Source organism: Oxyura jamaicensis, chromosome 2, assembly GCF_011077185.1.
Source record: "Oxyura jamaicensis isolate SHBP4307 breed ruddy duck chromosome 2, BPBGC_Ojam_1.0, whole genome shotgun sequence".
NCBI lineage: Eukaryota > Metazoa > Chordata > Aves > Anseriformes > Anatidae > Oxyura > Oxyura jamaicensis.
This window is the reverse complement of record NC_048894.1, coordinates 130,829,426-130,852,509: the sequence shown is the minus strand read 5'-3', so window position 1 is coordinate 130,852,509 and position 23,084 is coordinate 130,829,426. Positions and strand designations below refer to the sequence as shown.

General features: G+C 36.5%; 1 protein-coding gene across 14 annotated transcripts in view; it reads right to left on the bottom strand.

Moving 5' to 3' along the window:
• Nucleotides 1-23,084, bottom strand: part of RALYL (RALY RNA binding protein like) — a 409,045-nt gene that overhangs the window by 32,110 nt on the left and 353,851 nt on the right. For 9 of the 14 annotated variants that reach the window (XM_035317320.1, XM_035317321.1, XM_035317322.1 and 6 more), the window contains 3 exons: nucleotides 7,934-7,981; nucleotides 4,359-4,522; nucleotides 3,619-3,741 (listed from right to left, as the gene is read on the bottom strand). In XM_035317320.1, coding sequence (XP_035173211.1) covers nucleotides 3,619-3,741; nucleotides 4,359-4,522; nucleotides 7,934-7,981 — 335 coding nt within the window. The remainder of the gene's footprint in view (nucleotides 1-3,618; nucleotides 3,742-4,358; nucleotides 4,523-7,933; nucleotides 7,982-23,084) is intronic. The other 5 variants (XM_035317324.1, XM_035317329.1, XM_035317326.1 and 2 more) reach the window with 2 other exon arrangements.

Genomic DNA, 23,084 nt, shown 5'->3' with positions numbered 1-23,084 from the left:
ACTTTTAAGCTAAGACAGTATTGGCACAGGACATGAACAAATGAGAAACAAATTTAAGCTGGAAGTGAGAAGAAACAGAAATAGAAAAACCCAAACCCCAAATGTCTTTAAGGTGAAGCTTAATTTTTTTGAAAAGGATTAGTTGATGTGGAGTCTTAAAAAAACAAGCAAGTTACTTCAGTAACCCTTTCCAGTCCTCTGCTATAAATATAAGAGTTTTCTAGAATGCATCTTTCATTTAAACATCTTGCACTAAAAGAGACAAGCAGCACCCAGCTCAAAGACATTTAAAATTGAGGTCAGTTATATTTTTAGAAATGAAAGTGCTCCTGTTGAATTACAGCAATATTTGTGAAACTTTTTTTTTTTTTTTTTTTTTTTTGACTTGATTCACCCACAAAGCATGATTCAGATTTCTTTGGAAAGAAATATCATATATTTTTATCTGAGCTCTTCAAGTTTAATATAAAATGCTTTATCATATAATATAACTTCAGATTTCATTGAAAAATGGGTTAGTTGATGAAGTTAAACTATAAAAGTCAAAATGAATTAATTTTAAGGAATAATTCAGCACATATTGTAATCTCTTCTGCACCTACTCCTTAATCTCATGCACAAAGGTGATAAAAACAAATGATTATTGTTTTCCTCTTGTTTTCAGGTGCATAAAAAGAAAGTGCATACTCCAAGAGAATCAGTTTCTATGTTCTCAGAAGTGAGCATTTTTTTGAGTGCTAACTATCTTCATCTGTTTCTTCATACCATTTATGTGAAAAACTACCACATGTAGTTTCCACACCAGTGTGTTTTACTTTATGAGTTTCTTCTGATAATGTGAAAAGATTGATATGTTTACTTTTTTCTATTTTTGGAGTTAAAAAGAAAAGAAAATGTTGTCAACTAATCCTATAACAAGTTTAGATTCAAAAATGAAATTGAATCCTAACTTATTTTGTGTTTTGGAAGCAAACTTAGCACACATATTGCCCCTTCTTGGTAGAAAAAGAATTTACTGCACTTGCAGACATTATTTTTGCAGATGTTCACATCAGTGAAAAAGACATTTTTGGTATTATACTTTTGTAAGATCTTTGCTGTATATGACAACAAACTTCTGTCTTTGGATTGCTGGTTTTCAGAAATAAGTCATTCTAATTCTGCTAATTTCACAGAGGGGTCCACTGTGTTCTGACCTTTACTACTACATAAATGGGTTCATTTTCTGGATCCAGCTTGAGTGTGGAAAACAGCTATGCCTATGAGACTGCTACTCAAACCTGAAAACTCTATTAAGGTATGTGATTTCATGAGAGTTTTGCTATTTGGGGGTGAAATCTTTCAAGCATATGCAACACCATTTTGACATAGGAATGTGTCATTAAGTTGGATTTGGCCTTAGATGTCATTAAAGCCAAAAATAGCTTCCTTCCCACAAACTACATTTATTAATATTGAAGAGATCCTTTATTTATTTAGCAATAAATTACAACTAGAATCAACAGTGCATTAGTTCAAGGGGTTCATATTAGCACTGCAGAGTAAGAGGCAAAAAAATAAAACCTGCTTCATTCCACAATTCAGTATAACAAACTTTTCCTATAAATGGCATACATTCTCTGCTTTCTAGTTTGAAGCCCCTCAGGGAACTGCTTGGTTATTTCTCTGATAAACGTCTTACAATAAGCTGTTTACATTCTTGCCCAAGTCAACAAAATCGTGTTTCTACCTTTAAGATGGTTTGGTTGGACTTGACAAATAGTAATGTAATTCTATGGGGAAATCAAGCATGAAAGTCAGTATACTGTGAGCCTTACTTTTCTTAAAACAAATCAAATCAAAACAAGACAAACCACAACAAAACAAAATGAAAAGCAACAAATTTCTTTTCAGGTGTGTTGCATGCAAAAAGAGTATTTTCTTTCATTTTGTCCAGCAAAATAGATGTTCTCTGCAGTTGTGTTCTAATTGTCATTGTAAAGAACTGAGGGTGAACTCATTAAAGGTCAAAATGAAGGCCCATGTTTTTAGTGATGCAACTTGCAGCTCTCCTTTCAGTATTAAGAGCCGGATACAAAGATGATCTGGTCACTTGGAGCTGTAAGACTGACAAAATTCACATAACACCTGCATACACTAAAGGTTACTTTCATTGAGGCACAACACTGCCTGCTGGGATCTCCAGACTCCTGATTGCAATCAACATCTGTCATGTTGCACAGGCAATGTCTGGGAGTTTTCACAGGAAGTAGCTTTGGGTACTCTTACTTGCACTAAGGTTGAATCCTGCCATCTGCAGTAAGCACTACTTAATCCTTGACATAGGATTATGAAATATTTTCTGAAATGCAGGATGAGTAATAAAGCAAATTTGATGATTATTCTCAGGAGCAGATATCTATATGTTAATGTAAAATGATGTGTCACATTCATTACAATGAAAATCCAGATTTCTTGGTGACACATTTCCATGATATCTCTTGAGATACACTAAGGTCTTTGGCTCCCTAGAAGTATCCTGCAGTTATTCTTGTTCTAGACAATAAGGGAAAATATATATATATATAAAATTATCTGAAAATAATTCATCTTCTTTGAGACAAAGTTTGTTCAAAAAGCCCATTCTTAATAGACCACTCTGTAGTACAAGTAGTGAATTAAATGTATTGATACTACTAACTTTTCATATGTGTAAAACATTGGTAAAAAATGAACAAAGGAGTTGTAATGAGTGAATCTGTAACTGTATATACTTACTTAAGCTTTGATTCACTCTGGTAAAACCGAAAGACTAAAGGCATGGAAAAGACTAGCAAAATAATTTAAATTTTATATCTACTAAAGTGAAGATCTTGAGTTGTATGTTTTCATTTAAAATGATATTGAGTCATATTTCAGTATCTGAGAAATGAAAAAGTGTAAATGAACAAGTGGATTCATTCAAGATGTGTATGAAAATGATCTAGACATGCTCATTCTCCAGAGAACAAAGGAAGTGTTTCTACTCACAGACAACCCCTTAAGGTGCAAGTGAGCTTCATAATACAACACCTAAATTTATGTTTTCCTGCATGCTAGGTATCAAAGCTCCCACGGTTGGTAACAGACATCTAGCTAGTTCATTCCCTAGAGACTTGTGTGTCATTCAACTGTCAAGACAAGATTCTCTTTCTCAGAACGTCATCCCTTCCAAGAAGTGGCCTGAGCTCCTTGTTCCCAGTGTACAGCATCATCTTTTTCTCTTATTCTTTCTCTGCTTATCCAGTCCTTCTATTCCTCCAGCCACATGCATATTTATTACACATTTTCTTTCAAGGTCTTCAATATCATCAGTTCATACAACAGAATCAAGAATAGATCCTAGTGGACTCACTAGAGTTCTGTTTTCTTTGTTAGATGCTAGTGTGTAGGATTTGGATAGGTTATTAAAGCAGAGAATATAATTATCTCATCTTGATGCCATAATCATCCCCTTTTCCATAAAGGTGTACTGTTGGTGGATTCACTTTATGCTTGTGTGTAAAACAGCATGATACTTTGTTTGCTACTGTTTGGCCAGTTTGGTACTGCAAGTGTCTTATTGAAGTCCCTTCATTCTTTCTAATATCTGATCCCTACCTGATCTTTCTCTTCCTCTTCCAGTGACGCTTCCAAGGGCAGTATCACTCCACATAAGGGGCAGGGGAAGACAGGTGGGTGCTGAAAGATGCACGGAGAGGAAAATGAAGTTCCTGGGAGATACTACAGGGTGGGGATGTAGGAGGGAATGCCTGCTGTTCAACAGCTCTTCTAAGGCCAACTCGCTAAGAAGGGGTTGAATAACCCCAAATTGCCAATCTTATTTTGCACTCCCTTGTAGAACAGGCAAATACATTTTGCCTTTTCTACCTTCAAAGGAAACAATGGCAAAAAAAAAATAAAATACAACCCAACCTCCCTCCCTCCCCTGCTCTAGGCCACCCTCCACACCTCTCATATGAGTGGAAACAACCCTCACGTTTCAACAGAAAGCAGTGTGCCTCGGTCTGTCTATAATAAGATTATTAGCTTTGCTTTATGATCATCTGCTCACAAGACCTCATGGTGCATAAACAATCAGGATTATAGATTTTAAACAGGCTTTCTCTGAGGAAGCGAGACCAAGGGTCACATGTTTTTGACAGGATTTCCTTCAAAAATTACACCAATGTTTTCTTTGACTTGCAGGAAAGGTGGGGCACCATTGGTAACTAAATTTTTTTCAAGCTAAATGCTAAAGCTAAGAAATAACTACAAAAGTGCTACATATTGGAAGTTGTCTACTTGCAGAGATTAATATGATCACTGTGTCAATAAAATCCAACTCATGAACAACTCACATTTGGATCCTGAGGAAGAAGCCCCACTTGAGGTGGACCGTGATGCTCCTTTCATGGAGAAAACCCCTTTGCCTCTGCGAGTTGTTGTCACAGCCACACGAGGACGCTTCAGTGGTATCACTGCACGGGGTGGGGGAGGGACACGGCCATGATAATCAAACAACCTAGAAAAGATGAAGTCAACTGGACTCGATAAAAACTTCTGTGGTTTCATGTCATGGAAGTGTTGTCAATTAAATTTTCTTATTATCTTTGAGAAAATTACCCTTTAAGATCATAATCACTTTATATCACAGTCAAACTAGATTTCAAGGACCTATGCACATTAACTGCCATATTCGTATTTTAGTCACAGCCCAGTGCATAGCTCCGATTTTGCATCATTTAAATGAAGGGTGCTCTATGGGACTATTTGCCCTATGGAAAATCCATAACCTGCTTTCCACAGGTCCAAATCATTTCATCACACACAACTAACAGCAGCACATTTTGCTGTAGTGACATTTCAGCTCCTTTATTACATGCATGGCTTGGATTCTACTTTTCTATTTATCTGCTGTCCTTACAGCTTAAAAAATAAATTAACTTTTTGGAAGTTGACCATAACCATAAAAAAATATCCTGCAGTTTCTAGTGAGGGAACTGTATATCCATTAGAATTGACAGAAATGAAGGCCCATCATCTTCTCTTTATTGAATAATGAATTGATCTAGAATCACTGAAATAATAAACACAGCTAATAATAATAAAAATTAGTTTTGTTCAAACCAAAACCACTGTAGTAAGTATGTATTCAGAGAATTACCACTACAGTCACTAGAAGATGCTCTATAACCAACATCAACTAGTGTTCCCAAGCAGAATGGGAACCTAATCTTGAAAACAGTTATCAACAGCTGTTGATTAATCTGCACAGAAGAAAACAAAGGCAACAGAAAAAGCAATTAAATATACAGATTTGTTTAGAACACGAAAGATGAACACAAATCAGGAGAAGAAAGTTAGAAAATGAAGGCTTACAGTTCTGAAACTACAGTAGAGGGACAAGCAATATTCTCAGGAAATATCTTGTTTTCTGTTCACAGATTTATAACTGCATGTTTAATATTCACATTTCTAAACACTGTCCCCCTGTTGGGTGGATAGATCCAATAGAAACATTTGAAAACAGACACATAAGAAACAGTAATTCTCCCTACCATACTAATAGCATCTGGACCAGGAAGAAAAATCAAGTCTTCTAGCCCCTTTTCAGCCAAGTAAACACCTATTGTTTAAATCCTGAGAACCTTTCAGTTGTCTGTATCATAATCCTGCAGACAGTATAAAATCTCTTCTTTCACATAGCTGCTTACATGTTATAAAGGTCCTGTTTCTCCAATTGAACTTGAACTTCATGGCCTTGAATATTCTGACTAAATAAGCAATTTCTAGCTATTGCAAGCATAACTAAGCAATTCTGTTTGAATATGAACACTTTTGTTTGTTTGTTTGTTTGTTTTAAATTTTTGCAGAAATATTATGGTTTGTTGTCACTCATATTTTTTATTATATTGGATCATCTGCAGGTTGGTCACAGTCTCCCGTTTGACATGAATGGATCAAAATATCTCAGAAGAAATGACAGCTATCATGCAATAAATCATTATGCAATTATTTGTCCAAATATGATTTTCTTTCTAGTTTTCAATAGTTCATGTTTAGATAATGCAATGCAATGAAAAACTGTTTCCTTTTTGAAATGTAAAAAAGGACTGTTATCTAGTATTACTATTTGGACTTTTATTTTGAAATTATGCAAAGCTTTTGGTCTTGGTATTTTGTTGCATGAAGTTCTACATGTTTCAATGATATGCTCTCTATAAAAAGATCCTTTTATCAGTTTTGAAGTACCCTGCCTGCTCTTGTGCTTGTAATATGAGAAAAGATTAGCAGAAATGCTTATTTCTGGATGGGGAGCATGCCTACAGGAAACATGGGGAGGGACTCTTTATCAGAGAGTGGAGTGACAGGACAAGGGGTAACAGTTTTAAATTTAAGAAGTGTAGGTTTAGATTAGTTGTGGATGCCCCCTCCCTGGAATTAAAGGCCATGTTGGACAGGGCTTTGAGTAACCAGGATATGTTTCTGCCAATGGCCAGGGGATTGGAACTAGAGGCTTTTTAACAGCCCTTCCGACCCAAACCACTCTGTGATTCTGTGATACTGTGATTCAGTTCAAAAATTATACTTTGTCCCAGTAATCACTGATACGCAGACAAAATGCCTGTTCTCCCCCCACCTTCTAAATAGTGCAGTCCTAATCTTGTCTGTCTTCATACAGATTTTATTTCACAACAGTAACCAGGCTTGCCACATTTTTCTGTCCTGAAGTACCTGGAAATCCACATAAAATTCAGAGAAGCAACCTTGGGGAAAGTAAACACAAGCCTGTGGAAGTTAACTTCCTTTGGGAGAGGAACTATTCCTACTGTCAAGGTTGGACTCAGCAGGATTAAGTGGAGTTGATCGCTTTTACTCCATGTGTAAAAAAAAAAACAAAACCAACAAAACAGCTCACTCTATTTAGCTCTGTCCAAGGTGAGCATAGCTATTTATATAAGAAAATGAATCAAGTGGCTTGAATTAAAATAAATTCCAGGGAAAATAAATAAATACATAAACAAACAAACAAACAAAAATATATTGTTTCTGTTCTTTCTACCATGTCTCTAATGAGAAAGGTACATAGCACACAACAACTTAATTTGGTGTAAAGGGTGTAAACCTCTACTCTGTTGTTGTCTGATGCTACATGTAAAAGAAATCTCAGATTTCAGGTTGGTGGAGCAATGCTGTGTTGTCCTCCAACTCATTTGGCCTATGCTAAACCAGGCTAGTGTAATGCAGAGATGCAACATTGCTGGATCAGGAGTTGGTTATCTGTGGCCATGCATGTTAAACCTTTGTTTTGGTGATTCTGCTATATCTGAATGAATAACTGAATATTTCTACAATGCTGAGTTAGGCTGTGTGAACACACTCAAAGCACAAGTCTCCAATTGCTCAGGTATCCACACTCCTTTTCCTCCTATAGAAATATGCTGTTCAGCTTGTGGTCTGACTACCCTCAAGGTCATTCTAGTCTTCTAAAAATTCTTGGATGATGCTTGAAAAAACACATATTTCAGGAGATAATTTACATCTTTTCATAAACATGGATGAAAGAAAAAGACATGAGCATCAATACTGGCAAATTTTACAACTGTGATATGTTCCAGAGAAAGTAAGCCTGGAAGAATTCTGTAGGAAGAAACAGTAAGCATTTAAGCTACTATTAATTTTTTTCAGCACAGAAAATGTCCCAGAATCTCTCAGAGAAAGCTAATGCCAAAAGAACTGTTTTATGAGCAGATCAGGTGGTAATCTTCTCTGTTTGTGATATATTCAGATAATCCTCTTCTGATACACAATTGAAATGATGAAATGAATAATCTGTAAAATCAAAACAGACCTACCTAACCAAATGATGTGATTACATTATAAACAAACAGTAGAAATGGTGTAGGATGTACAAAAATATAAACACACATACCTATTGTAGAAATCATCTCTGTAGTAATCATAATCAAAGACATAACCCCTGTGGAAAAACATAGAAAAACAAGAAAGAACTGACTTATAGAAAAATATGCATTGGTTAAAACATTTTTAGTAATGGCCTAATCTCACATTCCAAGTCTTTTTTCAAAGTCCTTTCACTTTTCCTCAACCAATCACTGTACATTATGTTTGCCAATGCAGATGTCTATGTAGTAAATTTGGAAATGTGAAGTCTGGGGCAAGCAGATCAGTGAAAACAGTTGACAGAGCATATAGAAAGGATTTAACCCAGCACAAAGCTCTGTAATTAGAGGATCATTACAGTGTAATTTTCTGGTTGATCAAATGAAATGAGCACTCTAATACTGAGGCCCTCTTTTTTTTGCTAGGCTAACATAGCATAATCAGTGGTGTAGGAAGATTGTTAAGTATGTGAAAGATTGGTAAGAGTGAGTAGGTGAGGACAGAGATTAAACAATGAATTTAATTCATGAAAACCATTAAAATGGTTGGATTACCGATCCTTGAGTTCACCAAATATTTCATCTGTGAAGATTTAAACAATTATAAAAAGAAAAGGAAAAAAGTTAGGACAATGAATGATGCAAGCAAAAAAATATTAGAGACACCATTCCTCATGTTCAGAAGGGAATACATGTACCAGTCTGGGTAAAAAAGGCACCTTCAAGGTAAACAGATATAGGTAGGAAATTGGAAAAGTCCAGAGGAATTTTTACTATTATTGTTTGCATTGTCAATTGCAAAGTCGATCCTGCATTCTCCTCTGTTATTAAGGCATAAGAGGCATGAAGAAAGAAATTATCACAAAAAAGGACAAAATTTAAATAAGAAAGCAAAAAGGTAGAAAGGAGTGAGGAAGGAAGGACAAAGCAGAGAGTAAAACATTCACTGAAAATAAAGGGAGATGAATGGTGGTAGCTACATATTAACAAAGTGTGTCTTCAAATGGAATGGACTTCTGGTTAATTTCTGCTCTTCAATATTGACCAAGATGTTTTCATTTTTTTTTTTTTATTTTTTTTTTCTTTTGTGCACAATGTAAAGTATAGGTCAAGAATTCTGAAGTTCTTTGGGTTTATTTTCCCTCATAACATAAAGTTTATTTCCCCTGTTATTCCCTTTGCTATGTCTCAGAGGCTGACTGCTTAAAAAGGGGAAAAAATAGTTTTCAGGCTTAAATGACCCCAGTTACTATTTCATCTTGGGGTTGCCTTGTCTGAAACTCAAAAAAACACCCGCCAAAGGAGCAAGTTGTGAGTGGTAATTTCCACCTCCACCTTGGATGCAGGTGCCCAAGCCTCTAACAATAGGGTAAGTCATGCTGTCTACCCTCATAATGCTGGACCAGCACTGAAGATCATCACACTGATCAGAAGAGAAGTTGACTGTAGTCCTGCCAGTAAATTATTTGAGAAAGAAAAACTCTACATGCATTTTACATGAAATACTCACTAAATAAAACAGCCTTGGGAGACTAGAACATCGAAGAAGGTAAGATGAATGTGGTGAAGAAACCAAAGTAACATTAAATAATTGTTTTTAGATCTTCTATAACAATCACGTTTCTGTATTTCACCTTAAAACTTCTGTAGCAAAATTTTCCCTAAACTATGCAACAGTTCTTATTTTGTCTTTCACTCCGCAGCCTGTCCACATGGAACTAAGAGGTAGTAAAGCTACAATTTTATTTATGTCTATTCACAGTTTGCTACTGTTTTTCTTTAGCTGCAATTCCTGTATTTAATTTTGTATTTTTAAGTAGAAGAGGACAGACAGTTTGAAGAAAAAAGATTAAATTTAAAAGGCATGTCACATGAAACCTTTCACCTGGAGTGACATTAATTTTATTTGCATAAAGATGAAATAAATTCAAATTTTCAAGGTTAAAGACCATGAAGCCAATGAACAATAATTCACTCTTACCAGCTGATGTAAGGCTGAAGGGCAGCTATACTTTTCTGTGTAAACTCAGCCCTGGGCTGTAGGACAGAATAAAGCTGGCCTTTCACTTGGCTTTTGTAGTATTACATTTTTCATATGCAAAATGCCATGACAGAGAAGTTTCAAAGTCTCTCATTCCTGGGATTGGTGGCACTGGAGGGACATGGCAGGGTGGCAGGTCTCAGGCAGAGATATAAGTGGGCTAGGAAAAAAGCCAATAGGCTTGAGAGGGGGTTGAGTGATTGGGCAAAGTTCACAGATGAGAGTAGATAATGGAAATTTTGGGTGCTGTTGTCTGGATATTTTCATTAGGGAAGATGCAGGAATGAGTTTCTGTTATGGTAACCAAATGTTTCTCTCCTTCCTTACCTCCTCCTCACACTCTGCCCTTGAGGAGATCCTGTCACACAGTATTCCTCATGTACAGTATTTTTATATTGAAAAATGTGTCTTAGCACATTTTATTTTTTAATTTAGTGTAAAATCTGAAATAATACTTCTCTTCTGAGAGAAGCAGTTTTGCACATCAATCAGCCCTTAAGAATTTTGTTCTTTTGTCCTGTTCCCTGTTCAGGTAACTCCTACCTTGAAAATCAACCCCTTTATGTTCTTTCAGCTTTACCAGTGACAATTTCAACTGATCATTCTCCAAATGGTCTAATGTTATCTGTGGGACCAGAAAAAAGGTTGCACTTTTTGAAATCTGATTATCACATGGCAATGTAATCCATTAATTTTTGCAAACTTTCATGGGTTGCCTATATCCATTGCCTTCTAAAAATATTTCATTGCTTCACAAGCATCTGATACTGTTATTATGTTTGCCCAGAGACATGTTGCTTATTAACATTCATTGTGTGATAAAAACATTTAAAGGCTGCAACAAATGTGGAAGACGAGGATTACGATTAAGTTTTTATTTTTCATGTGGAAAAACCCTAGCAGTTTTCATTAAGTGTTTTACAGGAGAAGCTATCTAAATGACTGTAATACAGATGTTGCCTCTAACTTTAAACTGCTCTGCATTTTTGCATGGTTTATTTCAGTGGCATCCATTGCTACTAAGATAAGTAACTGTAGGTTTTCTGAATGTTGCATGGCAGTGAATCTCTGAAATGAGCATACCCATGTCTTCAGCTGCAGCAAACATTATCCGATTTGTTTATCCTTTTTCATCTTTCTGTCAAAAAAATTAGTGACCCTGTGACTGGGATATGGAATTCAAACATATTGTGGCTTATAACAGTGTGACCTGCTAGCCCAGTTAAGAGGCTAACAGGTGTTGGTTTCATTCCTTTTCTAGTCTGAGTTTATTGTAAGTGAAATCTTCTTCACTATTCAAGGAGTCCCTGCTGACTAAATTCCATGTTCCACAACATGGGTGTGGTGACTCTAGTAGGAGGTGGGAAGGGATTTTCGGCTTTCCCTACAGGTCACTCAGGATCTCTTTGCATTGGCAAAAGGCTTTTCTGTGTGGAAATGCTGTTCATGTGGAGCAGGAAAGAGCCAGTTCTGCACACAAAGTGACTCCTTATCTGGGACTACAGGCAAAGTTGTGGCACCAGCTTCTTTACCCTCAAGGTCAGGATAGCAGATGTGAATGGACTACTGTGAGCTCTCAAGAGAGCAAGGGGATCACTTATTTCTTTCCCTTTCTCATTAGTTCTCTTAAAGAAAGGTGGTTGAATTGGTCACAGAGATAAGACGTTTATCCTTCTATACTATCTATTAAAATAATGGAAGGAGAATAGCACTGTAGAACCTTATCTGTAAGTGCTGGTCCTTCTGGATTAAGACAGGTAAAGGAGGGTAGGTCTAAAACTTTGGAAAATCTTGTTGTGGATCCTTGATTATACCCATGGTCTGGATCTCTCTGAAATTTTACCTGCAGAAGTGGCAGCATAGGCAATGCAGCAGCAGCATTGACTGGGATTAAGTGTCCTTTGCTTTGACTGCTGGGTTAACAGCCCATGGATACAAGACATCATGTGAAACTGTTAGAGGCCTGGGGTTTTATAAAGGCAACTCCTAGTGCTCTTCATTATGAAGCAGTTGTCTTGCATGTGTACTGTAAAGGCTGTGAGCCAGAAACAAAGAACCCCAAATGGATGACCTAGAAGAAATAAACCTCTTCTGATTTTTAAACCAATATCAATGTCCTTTAAATTTTTTTTTGAATGATGATGCTTCACTTGTAATAATATGCTGAAGAAATTACACTGTGAAAGCAACTAGTACATCTCTCTATGTACAGCTGTAATTATTTGCACTTATGTATGCCAAAGGTCAGACATAAGCTTTGGTCAGTGCTGTGGTATAAAAAATGAAGCAGAAAATTAGCACAGATAATCACGGGCACTGAGATGAAGGTGACTGCAGGGCTTTTAACCTCTTGAGAGTTATTCCTTAGCAACTCACTAACCTGCGTTACGGAGGCTGCAGGAAATCACTCGTGCAGTGTGGAATACCAAACACTCAGCAAGTTGAAAGCATTGAAAGGTTTAAACAAGCCTGTGAACTGGTGGAGTCAGCAGTTTCGTAATGGCACTGTAAACAGGCAGATTACTTAACCACAAACATATGCCACCTCTGCAGCTTTAGCAGTAGACCTGTGTGCATGCTGTTACTATTAAGGCAGAAGACAGTAAGGCATTCTAATGCTCACACTGAGGCAAGGAAAACTCATCTAAAAAATATGTTTCTGTTAAGCAAAAATCATAGTAGCTTTTTCTGACCTAGCATCAACCAGACAATCTTGTACAACTTGTCCCTGTTAGCTTCATCTCACGTAACTATTAGCCTGCTTTAAATTCAGTGTGCCCGAAGAATAAAGCATTCCCCAAAGACCAGATTTTCAGAGCTATAATGCTGTATACATTCAACTGTCCTATGCACATCTGCAGTTGCATATGTCAGTTAGGCCAATGCAAAATAACACTTTTGCATCTCTGAAATAAACTTCTAGATGTTATGTCTTTATCTGATGATATCTTATATTGAAAATATATTGTCACAGTATAGCCTTTCTTGCATTCTTTGTTGTATGCCCGTGGTAGATGTTTACAAACTAACATTCATACCCTGTTTTAATTTACACTGTTTTAAGTTACACTAGTTACTGTAACTAACTGCAGTTAAATTATTCTGATTTTAGAAGAATTAATGCAGAACAGCAGAAAGAGCTTATGCTATTTTCATGGCAACAAGATATTTTGTCTTGCATGTGAATCACCCTTAGGTAATATCACTTTTTCTTTCCACAGTACAGAGATGTATCTGTAAATCATAAATGTTGACAAATCAGGCATAATGTATCTTAATTCAATTGACAGTACTATCACCATTTATACTGTCAATTGCTTCTCTGGTGTCAGGGCTGGATAAAAATATTAAATACAAAAGCAATATTCCTTCAATCAAATTCTTTTTAGGAGACACATATCAATGTAATGGTTGAAACTAGTATTCCAGACACTTGTAAAATCATTTCTCTTGTCATGTAAAAAGACTGCTAGAAATTGCTCCTGTTGAGTGTAAAAGAGAATCAGTCTAAACTGGCATGATATTAAAAAAAAAAAAAAAAAAAAAGGTTGAAGAGAACATAACTAGATGATTTGGGGAATAAGCAATGGGAGATGGAAAGTTTTCCTGTTAGAAAATCAGTCAGATGGAAATGACTTCAGTGAGCTATTAGAAAAACAAAACAAAACAAAACAAAACAAACAAACAAAAAAACAACCAGAGACTTCAGGCCACTTTTCAGTGGATGGTTACCCACATTCCCCAAAGAATTTAACTGATGCTAATTAACACGTTCATTGATAAACTCACTATGTTTCCAGAGCTAGGGGAATGTGTGGGCTGAATCCCACCTTTAATTTATAAATAATCCAATCTTAATTTTAGTTAAGGCTGAAGATGCTGGTAGAATTGAAAGGACATTTTGTTTTGCAATTTAGGCTGTGTATTCTGCAGAGAAATACAATAGGCTCCTGAGTCTGCTTGTTGCTGACAAATTTTCTCAGTGATTCCTTCAGCTAACAAATTCTTGTAGGTTTACAGAAAAAAAAAAAAAAAAAAAAAAAGCCAGATGAGGACAAGTAATTACAGAAAAGTATTTTACATTTTTACATTCATTTCCATATTGCAATTGATGGCAAATAGGTATGGTTAAAAACAACAACAAAAAATACCACCTTAACCACCTTTGCTGATGACACCAAACTTGGAGGAGTTGTGGACTCAAATGAGGGCGTAAAGGCCTTGCAGAGGGATCTGGACAGGTTGGAGAGCTGGGCGATCACCAACCGCATGAAGTTCAATAAGAGCAAGTGCCGGGTCCTGCACCTGGGACGGGGAAACCCTGGCTGCATGTACAGACTGGGCGATGAGACGCTGGAGAGCAGCCTAGAAGAGAGGGATCTGGGGGTCGTGGTAGACAGCAAGTTGAATATGAGCCAGCAGTGTGCCCTGGCAGCCAGGAGGGCCAATCGTATCCTGGGGTGCATCAAGAACGGCATCACTAGTAGGTCAAGGGAGGTGATTGTCCCGCTCTACTCTGCGCTGGTGCGGCCTCACCTCGAGTACTGTGTGCAGTTCTGGGCACCACAGTATAAAAAGGACATGAAACTGTTGGAGAGTGTCCAGAGGAGGGCTACGAAGATGGTGAAAGGCCTGGAGGGGAAGACGTACGAGGAACGGCTGAGGTCACTGGGCCTGTTCAGCCTGGAGAAGAGGAGGCTGAGGGGAGACCTCATCGCAGTCTACAACTTCCTCGTAAGGGGTTGTCAAGAGGCAGGAGACCTTTTCTCCATTAACACTAGTGACAGGACCCGCGGGAACGGGGTTAAGCTGAGGCAGGGGAAATTTAGGCTGGACGTCAGGAGGGGGTTCTTCACAGAGAGGGTGGTTGCACACTGGAACAGGCTCCCCAGGGAAGTGGTCACTGCACCGAGCCTGTCTGAATTTAAGAAGAGATTGGACTGTGAACTTAGGCACATGGTCTGAACTTTTGTGTAGACCTGTGCGGTGTCGAGAGTTGGACTTGATGATCCTTAAGGGTCCCTTCCAACTCAGGATATTCTATTCTATTCTATTCTATTCTATTCTATTCTATTCTATTCTATTCTATTCTATTCTATTCTATTCTATTCTAACCCCTAAACACTTGTCCCAAAATGACAAATAATTGGATATAACCTACTATTTGCATATTTTGATTACAGATCAATCTTCATAATAGTTTTGTAAAGATAAGTTAATAAAAATATTATTCTTATCCTGTGTGTTTATTCAATTAATAAGTGCAAGATAGTATCCATTTTCTTTTGTTGTTGCTTTGGATTTTTTGTTTATTTATTTACTTTTCTGAAGTGGGAAGATGTTGAATCAGATATTAAAAAGTACAGAAAGGAATATAGTACTGTAAATGGAGATTATTATTATTATTATTATTTTATTTTCAGTAAAACTGAAAAGCTGTTGGGAAATCATAGTCCAAAGAGGCACATTTTGCCCAAGCAAGACCTGTGTACATAAAGTAGTTTGGCTAACATACAGTACTTCATTTCCGGTACCCATCAAAGTATCATTCTGGAGACACTAGGCAGAATTTATCTACTATATGATTAGGCTGTATTTTTTTCATCTTCAGATACTTCCCTTCTTTATGCTTGTTCTCTCTCCCCCAGACTATTTTCCCAATGAAATGTATTTTGGGGAAATTTCTAAACTTACCCTCCAACCTGAATTTGACGCAAAACCTGGCCAAATGTTCAAAACAGCCCATGAACAATCAAGTAATTTAGTCATTTAGACATTTCCCTGTAGAGGATTAAGGAAAGCTTGTGAAGCACATGATAGTGAAGACATCAAGATTAATATTCAGACTCTGGAGATCATCTGGTCTGGGAGTGATTTATGGCAGCCAAATAGCATGAGTGATACCGGGAGTTCAAGGTGAAATTTAGCCTAAACAGTTTTCTGTACTAAGTGCTCAGTATTACTCCTAACAAAAACTACTTCTTGTGCCTTCAGGGACAGTCCATACCTAACATTGTTAGCCTGATGCTTTTTAGAAACAAAATACTGCATTGTAACTTTTCTACAGAAAGAAACCTGAATAAATCTACTTAATGTTTCCCTGTCCTTTCTCCTCTGGCTGTTAAACTATTTTCTGTCATCTAAAGTAATCTCCAATTACTTAAGTTTCTCATGGGAACATATTATACTAAGGTAATGAAAAAGCTTTCCAGTGTCAAGTGGCTGAACCATTTCCCAAGGTATCCTTTAATTGTATAGATTGACTAGGAAAATCTTGATGCTCATGTTTTTTTTTTTTTTTTTTGTTCAATTTTTTCTTTTTCCTAGTATAAGAATAATGAGTCTTGCTTCTTAAAAATACATTTGAAATTCTGTGTATTCAAGGTACTACTGTCAAACCATGCACATGTGACTGATTATCCAATTTATTAGCAATATTGTATATATTGCAGGAGTGTCATTTAACTTGGTTTGACAAGTACAGAAGACTGTCATTGACAGGTGTAGGAATAAGTGATGGGTTTAGGCTTTGAAGTGTTTCTACAGCATTCCACTGAACAGCAGATTGATAAATTAAAATCACACTGGTATCACTGGAGCTGACAGACTAACCACTTAAGATTATGAAAACAGATCTCTGGAAACTTTATGTAGTCTCCAGAGAAGCAGTCTTAGAAGCACTGAATGAAACAGAAAGTCACAGTTCACAAAAGATTAATCAATTACGTTGTGGCAATGACAGAGTTTATATAAAGAAAAAAAAAATATTGCTATAGAATTGTAACAAGCTTTTCTCCCCTTCTCAAACTGTAAAAAAGGTTTAAATTAAATTTAATTCTGTTCTCATTTACAATAAATTTACAGACATTGGTTATTTATTATTATTATTATTATTTTTATTACTGACCAAATAACTCAAGGTTTAAAACAGCAAAATAAAAATAACTGCCAGTGTCCCGAGTATGGCTTGTAAAAACAAGATGTACTGGTTATTTTTACTGTCCATTCCAAGAGTACATTTTGCAAGTGAAGTTAAAAGGTAAATGGAAATAACAGATACCGTGAATCTGTGAAAGATTCTTGTACTCCTGACCAGTTGTGCTATAATTTCCATGGTAAATGGACAAGGAAAGGGCATATGGTAAACAGGATGTTCTTCTCTAACTCAGCATAGGACCAGACTCAATTCCAGCCTCGACAGAGATAAGTGGAAGTGTGGCTGTGCATCACACAACTAGTTGTGTATCCTCTAGACCAGTGTGAACAGTGTTGCCTACACTTCCCTTGCTTCCTGACAAATCTGTGCCTCTTAATACTTTGGTGTTCTGGAAAGGCATGTCTGTTCGCTTTGTATATACACAGTGAAAATAGCAAGATGTCTTTTCTATAAGGGAACAAAAAGATCGCGAACTAAGGAATTTCTGGAATAATAGTGCAAAGACCTTTTGAGTTACAGAAGAGAACTCAAATGTCACCACTCTAAACTACCTTACAGTAAATCCATAATAAAGTTGTGGAAATCAAGGGATCAGATATAACTATTAATCTTAAATACACGTATGGATTTTTTTTTTTCCATTATATTCATTTGCATAAGGGAAAGATTTTTTTGTGTCCCAGATGATTCATCCAGGTCTAATGTGTGGCAAAAGAGCCTGGCAAGTTCTCATGGTATTGGTATTGTTGTTTCCTTATACAACTTTGGACATGAATTAGAGCTCCTGATTTCTTGTCACACAGACATGCCTCGAGTATGACTCATCTGGTTGAAGACTTTCTACATATTTTTTTTTTCTAACTTTCAGAGAATTACAGGTTAGGTATATGGCAAGGGTAGCCAAAAGATCTTATTCTCCTTACAGAAGCCCCATAATGATTTATTTTCTTAGCATGTTCTAGCATCAACTGACTTTCAAGGCTCACCCCTTGGATTATCAACCCTCTACTGTTGAGCTGGGCTATCTATGATGGGAAAGAACTGAAGTTCCATGCCTGTCTTTTTTAAGAAAAAACATATGAACTGGAATGTCTTTCCAGCTTAGCGAGGGATCTTTCTCAAATTTCCTAATACAGTTGTGCTTCTGCTTTCTGGTTGTATGGGGAAGACAGTGTACTTCTGTGTACTTCTTTACTCTAAGTGGTTCATTTATTTCTAGTTACTTCCACTCTGTAAGGGCTTGTTCTGCTCTAGGATTTACCTCGAGGGCACCTGACAATACATGATATTATAGTTTTCATTTCTTCCTCATTCAAGAATTTTCAATTCACATATCTGGTGATGAGTTTAATCAGGTTATGTATCTGGCTTCAGATTTAACCTGTTTTTCCCAACTCTAACCTCCTTAAAATACAGTCATCACCTTTTGTAAATCATGTTTCTCTCACATATTTTTGTAGCGTAACTGAAGTCAAACTAATGATTTACAGTTTGAAAGTTATATTAAAAAAATTGGGAGTTCAGTATTTATTTTATGTGAACATCTCTCCACCTTCTCCCTTCCACTCCCTGGATGTTGCAAGACCTTCATATGAGTCTTAAGCTCCAAAGAAACAATGGCCACAACATGAGAATTTAGAATATATTCTAAACCTGTTTGAGTAGAACATTTACGAATTCTTGTTTAGTCTTAGCAACCTTGGCAAAAATGATTGTATGTATATGAAAATTAAAAATAGGACTCTCATTTAAAAAGACACTCATCACTTTTAAGTAGGATATAGTAATTATCATTGCCCTTATACAATTACTTGTACATCCATATTTTTCTTTTCCATATAGGTTAATTTCTTAGATATTAGGAAAATAACTTCACAAAATAGGTCTCAAGGAGTTTTATGTTTCCATTGTTGACATTTTCTGTAGCATTTGTAACAGTCCCTGAGCTGAGTGGTTCTCCTTGGCAGATTACGGCTGTTCTTGCACTGGTATGCATCAGTGCTAGTAAACATTTATAGAAAGTTTCATTTCAAGTGTTTTATCACTTTGGGAAATGTACATTAGAAGTTAACAGTACAGACACATCTTAGACTAATTTTGGTTTTGTATAGTCTATTGAATTAAGCTACCATAACAATTTAGTTCTCAGAATTGCCTTCAGCATCTCTTCCCAAATCACAAGACTGTGAAGGAATTGAAACTGTTAATGTTTCTTTCTCTCCTCCTTCTTGTTTCTTGCTAAACTACTCTCACACAATTTTTCCCTTCTTCCTGCAAAACCACATTACCATTACTCACCCTTATATGACTTACATGACTAGAATGTTATTTTTCTATGAATGTTCTACACAGCAAGACAGTTTTATTGCCTATAAAATATCAGCCAGAACATGAAATACACCTAACTACTGACATCTAGACAAGGTCTGCTTGAAACCAAATGGTATTTGATTCTAGATTTAAAGTGTAATCATGATTAATATGTGTGCATGCGTGCATGTGTATAAAAATATTACTTTTGCAAGGAAACAAAGCCCTATTCAACACCTCTCTAGTACTTCCACCTCTACTAAATAAATGTGAACACTTTGGCACAATACTGCTACATAAGCTGCACTAACAGCCTACAGTTTTGTTTCACTAATTTCACTGCCTCAGAGGATATAATTTGCATATCCTCCTGTACATCATGTATGACTAAAAGGCATAGCTCTGCAGTAAGAATTACATTACTTGAGAAATGCTTCATTTTTCCTCCTGTATGTATTGATCCTAATTTCTGCGAAAGGCATTCACTATTTTTAGGTAGTCAACATATAATTCATAGAAAAAATGCCATCTGAAAACTGGTAATTTTTCATTTTGTCTACTTGTTGTTCATAGTGTTCCTAAAAATCCATATGTATTTTCTGTCCCGTGATTTAAGTGGAAAGAGGATAAATGAGGTAGTAGTAGGTACCTTTTTGGTAAATGATTGTTTTTGATAAAAATTCGAATTTGCTGTCATTTAAAAGTACTTTCTAGTGTCTATCTGTCTGACTGTGAAAATATTTGACACTTGTACTATGGGACAACAGCTGATTCAGCCTCCCAACCTTACCAGGGCTGCAAGGTCCAACTGTGAGAGAGGTCAGAAAAATTTGTTGTTGTTGTTGTTGTTGTTGTTGCTGTTTGGTATAAGACATTACAATCAAGTGGAAAGGAAAAAAAAAATCAGTAACTCTTTATTTGTTGGAAATGGTAGTATACTTTTTAAATTAAAGAGGTGGTTTAGCTTTAGCTACAGAAGCACTACCATGGCAGTACAAACTGCAAGTTGCTGTTCATGCATGACAGTCCTACTCTGACTTTTCTACTTCACATTTAAGGCACATACTCTAGCTTTTAATTCTTCTCTAACGTGATTGTGAAGAAATTATTTTTATTGAACAAGACTAATCTTCACATGAATTCAGAACTAAACTTGAAGACTTTACAAATAAAAGTAATTAATTAAACATGTTAGCAATAAATCTCTTGGCACAGTAGTGGCAAGACAGTCTATTACCTAATTCCTTTTTGAGCAAAATTGTTACAACCTGTAACAGCAATGTGTGTGCACCAATGGAAAAGGGTTTGGCTGATGTCAGCAGATCTGCATTTTGGCCTGAAGAATGAGAAATACTCAAAGAACTCAGCTTGACCATTAGATAAAAAACAAACAAACAAACCCAAATTCAATGAATAACTGCTGATTGCTTTTGAACCGCAGTTTATAGTTGGAACTAAGAAAACAACAACAACAACAACAACAAACAGCCCAAATCAACTCCCTAATTCTTAAATTCAACAGCAGTTTGGATAAGCAGAACCTATTGAATATGAACCTAAATGCTATAAATACAGCCCTATTTCTTTTCAAGTTAAGGTGTGTAAAGGCATGATAGTGATGTAGGTGCAAAGTGATCTGTAAATGGGGTCTGATTTGTCTGGACTCTCAGGTTAAGCTATATTTGTAGAAAACTGTGAAATGACGTATCTTTTCAACTGAAGTTTTGCTTTGTATCAAAACATATTCTGATCTTGTTTTATTTCAAACGAGGGCTATACTACAGCATGCTAATGTATATCTGGGCAATGCAATAAGGCAAGCTGTATTTTATCTTTCTTTAGGATCATACACAAGACCATTGATGGAACAACGCTACAGGCAATGTCTTCTAGCTTGAAGCTTAATAAATTTTAGTAACATGTAACAAATATGAGAGGGAAGTATGAGCTCCAATTTGCTCTGTTAACAATGCTTCTCTCTGATGTGCCTCTTTCTGCACTGCTTCTCCTCTAAATAAACTTAATGCATTGGAATGATGGACCATTCTTCTGATCTTACAGAGGAGAGTCTGAGGCTGAAAGTGTGTCCAATAGCTCACATGCCTTCCCCGCTTATTCTTAGAGCTGGAAGGCACTTGTAGACAATTTCTGGTCCAGCCTCCTGCTCAAAGTAGAACTATATCCAGGGCTAGACCAGGTGAGCTGTGGCTTTGCCTAGCTGCACTTGAAAACCTCAGTGGATGGGGACACTAGAGCCTCTCTGGAGGACATCTTCCATTTCTTCCACCATCAACTCTGGTGGTGCAGTTATCTTTACACAACACTGTAGTGAAATTATCAAAGGTAAAACCAGTAGAGAATTAAGAAAAAGAAAATCTTCCTCTCTTCCTATCACTGTTCACAACAGTAACTTTTCATCCTTAGGGTCATACTTTCCCCCTCAACACAATCTCTGCAACAGCGAAGAGAAAAGATGATCCTCCTTATACTCAAAAAGGGTAGTTACATACTGTAGTGAGAACACATGAAAAGAAGGGAAAACATGACCTTTTTAAAATGTTTCAGAATTTTATATTGCAAAGAAAAACTGTGTTAGAAAAACCTCTAGGTTTTTCTGTCTTCTTTCATCTGCCTCCCTATTTTTTTTTCTTTCTTACTCAGCCTAGCCAATTGGCCAGAAGAGTTAGCACTGTTTGATGTATGTCTTGTTTTTTGGTATGTTATATTTGTTTTTAAACAGAAGAGTAAGAAGAGATAAAATCTAAATTAGGATATTTAGAAGTGCTCTTAATAGGGATTCCTAAGAGAATGCCAAGGTTTAAAACACCAAGCCATTTCTGAAAGCCAGCGTAGATAGAGACTGGTCTAGAGGAATAACTCCTGAAGTAAGACCACTTGCTGTTTGCGATTATGATCATGGGTTGTCAACCTCCAAAGAAGAACATCTCTTTGGAGATGTTCTCTCAAGGAGATGAACATTATATTGATGCTGAAAGCTGTGGGGCTGATTCTGATAGAAAAGGCAAAAAAGTTAATAACATGTAAGGTAGATGGACAAATCTCAGATCTCACTTGCTATTAAAAAAATTAAGCTGATTTCAAACATTGAATCACAGGGATCAGCCATCAGAAATTCTCTGAATAATTGTACAAAGCCTAACACACTGAGAATTTAATTTTAAGAAGGGTTTCAATTGTTACTGTCGTACAAAAACGGTAAAAACAATGCAGGGTGACCAGCAATGGGCAACTACAGGTCAACTGATTTGAACAGCACGATAGAATTCAAAACATCAAACCACAAAGTTATTGCATTTTTCAGTACATTTATCAAGGGAAATATATGGAATTAGGGCTTCTTCAAAATGATCAGGAAAACTGTGAAAATAAAGAAAGCCTGCAATATCCGTACTAAGGATGAAAAACTGTCCTAGTAATTTTCAGAAGTGTTCTTGTGAGTAGGGAGTTAGGTCTTATTTATTAAATCATTTCATGTGCCTGCTAGCCTGCCAGGGTCAGCTGTGTATTTGCAGCAGCCCATAGAGAGTGGTGGGCTAAGGGGCATTACTGATACCTGAGAAATAGGAAGGGATAGTACTGTGCTAGCCCACAACTCTCCACACTAATTTAGCAACTCCTAGAGCAGTGACTACTGTTTGTGTAAAATAAAACAAAAACCAAACCAAACCAACCAACCAACCAGCCAACCACCCAAAACAAACAAACAAAAAACCAACAATAATGTGTTTGAAGTAAATCATGCTGTTGCACAGTAAAACTTCATACTCTGAATATATTGTCCTTCCTTCCTTCCTTCCTTCCTTCCTTCCTTCCTTCCTTCCTTCCTTCCTTCCTTCCTTCCTTCCTTCCTTCCTTCCTTCCTTCCTTCCTT